Source organism: Papilio xuthus, unplaced genomic scaffold (assembly GCF_000836235.2).
Source record: "Papilio xuthus unplaced genomic scaffold, Pxut_1.1 DF826938.1, whole genome shotgun sequence".
Lineage (NCBI taxonomy): Eukaryota > Metazoa > Arthropoda > Insecta > Lepidoptera > Papilionidae > Papilio > Papilio xuthus.
Window position 1 is genome coordinate 193064 of NW_013531711.1, and position 4801 is coordinate 197864.

At 42.4% G+C, this 4801-nt stretch overlaps 1 protein-coding gene across 2 annotated transcripts in view; it reads left to right on the forward strand.

Annotated features, from left to right (window-relative positions):
- LOC106121635 (visual system homeobox 2) overlaps positions 1–4801 on the forward strand; it is a 70579-nt gene that overhangs the window by 57271 nt on the left and 8507 nt on the right. For both annotated transcript variants that reach the window (XM_013317354.1, XM_013317355.1), the window contains exon 6: positions 3746–3920. In XM_013317354.1, coding sequence (XP_013172808.1) covers positions 3746–3920 — 175 coding nt within the window. The remainder of the gene's footprint in view (positions 1–3745; positions 3921–4801) is intronic.

Consider the following 4801-nt stretch of genomic DNA (forward strand, 5'->3'; position numbering starts at 1 on the left):
CCCGCCTCGCCCACTCACACCCCCGCCCCGCTCGACATGGCCAACGGCGAATTAATTCTTTCTGCTCAATACACTTTTATAATTCAATTTGTAGTTGCATGCAATCCGTGTTACGTAATCTCGCTTCAACAATTAGTTGCGGAAAAAGTTATTATGCCAACAAAATAACTATTTTATTGTAGCGAGGTGTTGCTCAGGATATATAAATGTACATCGAATTAACATATCATGATATATTAAAAGCTAAGTTAATCTCACATTTCGCACCAGTTGGTTTAAAATTAAATATTTATGTAAATGTGAAGAGGCGGTGTCATCTAGTGATGTCATTGTCTTGTGCATTCTCTACTACATTTTCATCGCATCCAATCAGAAAACTACTACTTCTTATAATTGTTCCAAATTCAAATTTATAATTTATGCTTCATGCCTACGAAAGGTGTACGTGGCTCGTTTGTTAGCTTATAAAGCACAAAAACAAAAGATGTGTTATAATCAAGCTGCATCAGTGTTAGTTGTTATCATTTGTCAATGATATGTAACAACAAGACATTACAAATAATGTCAGTATCATTGTAATATATTAATGGGTTAACAGAAGTGTAGAGTAGTGGCGCGGTGGCGGCGGCGGCGGCGGCGGCTGGCGGGCTGGTGGCATTCCTCTCGGATGTTACAAACGTAGCATTAGGCTTAGCTGTAATGCGGGCGCGGCGCGAGGGCGGCCGACAAATTGTTTCACAAGCATTACAAATACGACCCTTAAACTAATGCGACCAGCTAACACTGGCCTCTGCACCGTACCAACCGATGCGCGCTCGGACTCGGTTCGGGGCTCAGGGACGACTGGCGATTGTCACATACAAGTAATAAATTGTCGGGTGTGAGCAATTCTCTCGCACGGGCGTCACGCATCATTAACGGGCGCGAATGTGCTGCCAAATTAACAATTACACGGGACCTTTGTGCCTCTATGTTAATTAGGAAATTCGGAGCCCTCCGCCTCCCCCGCAACCCCGCGCCCCGCACGCATACCTTCGTATGTGAGCTACGTTATTGTGTTCAGCTCCCATTCTCACTGCTTTTACTTAGTTGCTTGCGTATGTTATCTTTTATTGAACCATCACATCTTTACCTTTATTAAGTTCACTGCTGGATGTACACTTGTACACTTCCTCGGAAAATTTCTATCATAAATGCCAATATTCCTTACAATTCTCTACTAAATTTTACAAAGTTGCAAAAATCACCTTGCTGATTTCAAGAAGCTGCATCTATTCAAATTCTTCTGGTTATGTCCGATGTTACTACTGTTCTAACATCAGGTGGAATCCTCGTTACTTCCTTTCTTTCTTTAATAAATAATTTAATTTGATTTCATAATCACCCACATTCTTAAGTAGGATTTAGAAACACTCGCAGAGGATCAATTGTGCTCAGCCCTTCACCGGGAACTGGTGAGAGGTTTAGCAGCAATCTTGTCCGGGGGCTAATGCGGTGTCCGCAATTAGTCTGTCACCAAGGCAGGGGCTGCAATCAATATCGTAGCGCCGTCGCCGGGACACAACCCCTAATCGGGGATTAGTCGACAACAATGGCTTTAGTTGCTATGAATTTGTTATCAATGTTGACTATACTTTATATTATCAACAAGCTCTTAACCTGTGAGACAACTTCACCGCTTTATGGAATAAGAAAGTGGTGATAAGAAAGATCAGGAAATATAGACGTAAGGTTATAGTCCGTTATTTATTTTTTATATCATAAGGTGGCAAACGAGCGAGCGGCCACCTGAAATCGCTAAAATAGCGAAGTGACCGTTACCCATAGACACACGCAATTGCATATGCGTTGCCTACCTTTAATCAACGGAGGAGAGGATGCACAGAAAGAAAATATTTTCCCTTCCCATGCATCCTCTCATCCGGAAAGTCCACTTCCACTTCCTATCCTTTCCATATAAGAAAAAGGATGGGAAGGGAAGGGGGACTAAATAAGGCCTCCGGGACGCACACTCATCAGACGAAACGCGGAATTGCTTCCACTTCACGCCTGTCTTCTGTGTGGTCGTGGTATTTCACCGGGCGAGCCGGGCCGATCCGTGCGAAGATGTTAAAGCGGGCTCTACCACTGTTGCATTTCCTACATCTGTCTGTGTTAAATCCAACTATGGGAGCAATGCCTTGTAAATATAGAATATATTGCTGATGTCCATGGGCGTCGTTGAACACCTCGGTGTTCCCGCTGCTCGTTTGCCCCCTTCTGTTATAAAAAAAATATAGATGGACACGAATAATCCGAGCAGGTATTACTGGTAAAGTAGACAATTCTGCAAAAAATGTTTTCGACCAAATTCTCCTTTCGAATATACTTAATCACAAAAGCCATTTCCGAAGTAAATATTTACAAAAGAAAAAAAAATAGTGATGTCCTCTAGTATAAAAATGATAAATGTTTGAAAATGAGTCAAATGTTACATAAGATGGTACGCACACGAGCGGGGTAGTAGCTAGCTCGGTATGTAGGTAGGTAGGTAGCGGTGGTGCGGCGGGTAGGCGCGTAGTCATGCGGCCGGAGAAGGAATATAATACGCGCGGGTATTAATTTGCGAGAGCGCGAGGATCGAGTTTAATTAACAAATTTAATTAGAAATTAACTGTTTCGCAGACATGGGGCGGCAGGGGGCGGAGTGAGGCGGGGGAGTGAGGCGCCCGCACAGGGCTGCCACACGCTCGCTACTCTAATACATAATTAACTATTCATATAAATCTGCTTAATACTTGCTTATTAACTTAATGAGTTTTGATTTTTACTCTACAACCTAAACTGATTTGATAGACAATCGAAACAATTTAACTTTGACTATTTTAAATAAATTATTGTCATTCCATAAAACTATTTTAATTTTTTTACATACAAAAGTATTTTTAGAAGTATTACTTAAAAATTAAAAAAAATATTTAAGGCATCATCAGTATACTTACCGACCAAAATATTCATTTGTAACTTAATATGCAAACTAAGTATAGTATGTTTGTGGGCAACCCTGCAGGCAGTAGGTACACGCCGAGGCCGAATTTGAAAATGTAATTTAGTTGCGTTTTGTCCGCGCTAATTGGTTTGTTTCCAAGCTTAGTTACCGCGAGCGAACCGGCGCGGCGCTGCTCGTTCGTTCACTCGCCGCTACCATCATTCGTTCGCTCGTTCCGTTCGTTCGTCCATTTCATTCGATTCTCTATTAGGTTTCAAAATATATTTAGCGTACAGTCAGCTCTTGTTTTCTAATTTAATGCACAAATTTATTATATTTAGTCTGTCAATCTGCGAGGACATCGATATAGCGTATTGGCTGGCTGGCTGGCTGGCTGGCTGGCTGGCTGGCTGGCTGGCTGGCTAACGACTACTGACATTTCCAATTATTATAATTAATATTTTAACTGGATCATCAAATTTGATAATATTATTAATTAAACACAGAATAATGAAGAAACATTCCATTTTTCTGATTAATTGGAGACCAGATATAAATTATACTATTTCTATTGAAAATATATCAGATCTTTGCTTACTTAATCCACTATATTCCTAAGACGATAATCCAAGTAGATTAATTTGTTGCGTACGAGATTCACACATAGATTTGATTGGACTTCCTGTGTGATCATGTCAGGTCAATTTTTACGCTGCACCTGGACAAATCATCAACAGATGTGTCTATATATACTAAATGTGTGCGTATGTTCTTCAGGTGTGGTTCCAGAACCGGCGCGCGAAATGGCGCAAGACAGAGAAATGCTGGGGGCGGTCTACCATCATGGCGGAGTATGGACTGTATGGTGCCATGGTGCGTCACTCGCTGCCCCTGCCCGAGACCATCCTGAAGAGCGCCAAGGAGAACGATTCAGTCGCGCCCTGGCTACTCGGTGAGTTACGCTCTCTTACAATACCCCTATTACACTTTCCTGTCTCTCCTTTTTCGTAGTCTACGCCCATCTTTCCCTAGAAAAAAAAATCAGTACTATAATACCTATTCCTCTTCGTTTCCTGCCATTTTCTCCTGTTCTTTGTCTATCACTATACAGAGATCTTTTCCCTCTCCTAAAGCTTTGCAACGCATCAGCAACTTCGATATGTCTTTTGGGTAGCTGTGGTCAATTAACCTGGGAATACTCGGGAACCGCTTGCTCGTTTGTTATTTCTTGTCATCAGTTCATATTTTAAGTCTAGTCATTGATAAAAATTAATCGCATACGGTCAAATTTTAACAGTAATTCGAAGACATTTCCTAAATCTCAAAACGAACGCAAACCAAATTGAATCAGTGTCATGAATGAAAATACGAGTATAGTTTTAAATATTATTATTAAAACCACTGGATACTGCAAGTGAGCATGGCCTGTCGCTTATACAAATACGTCCGCCAACTGCCGCCAACATGATCGTGTCGCAATGGTTTACCAAATTGACAGCTTTTTAATCAAACATTAAAGATGTGGACTATTCTACTGTTTTAAAGCCGTAAACATTGTTTGGCAACGCTGCGCTTCAAAACTAATATATGACGCGAGTGGTCGTGTGCCAAATTATGGTTAAACCTTTGCGACACGATCTTCTTGTCAGAGCCTGGTCCCATGCGATGATGCTGCGTGTAGCAGTGGGTCGCATGTGGCAGGCGCGGCGGCGGCAGGTTTCTGACCTGATGGTTTTGTTCAAGAGTCGCGCGCGCCGGGGGCCGCCGGGCGCCCGTAGCGGCCCGCCCGCGCCCGCCCCCCGCACACACGCGGTGAGTGCAACACATACTGAC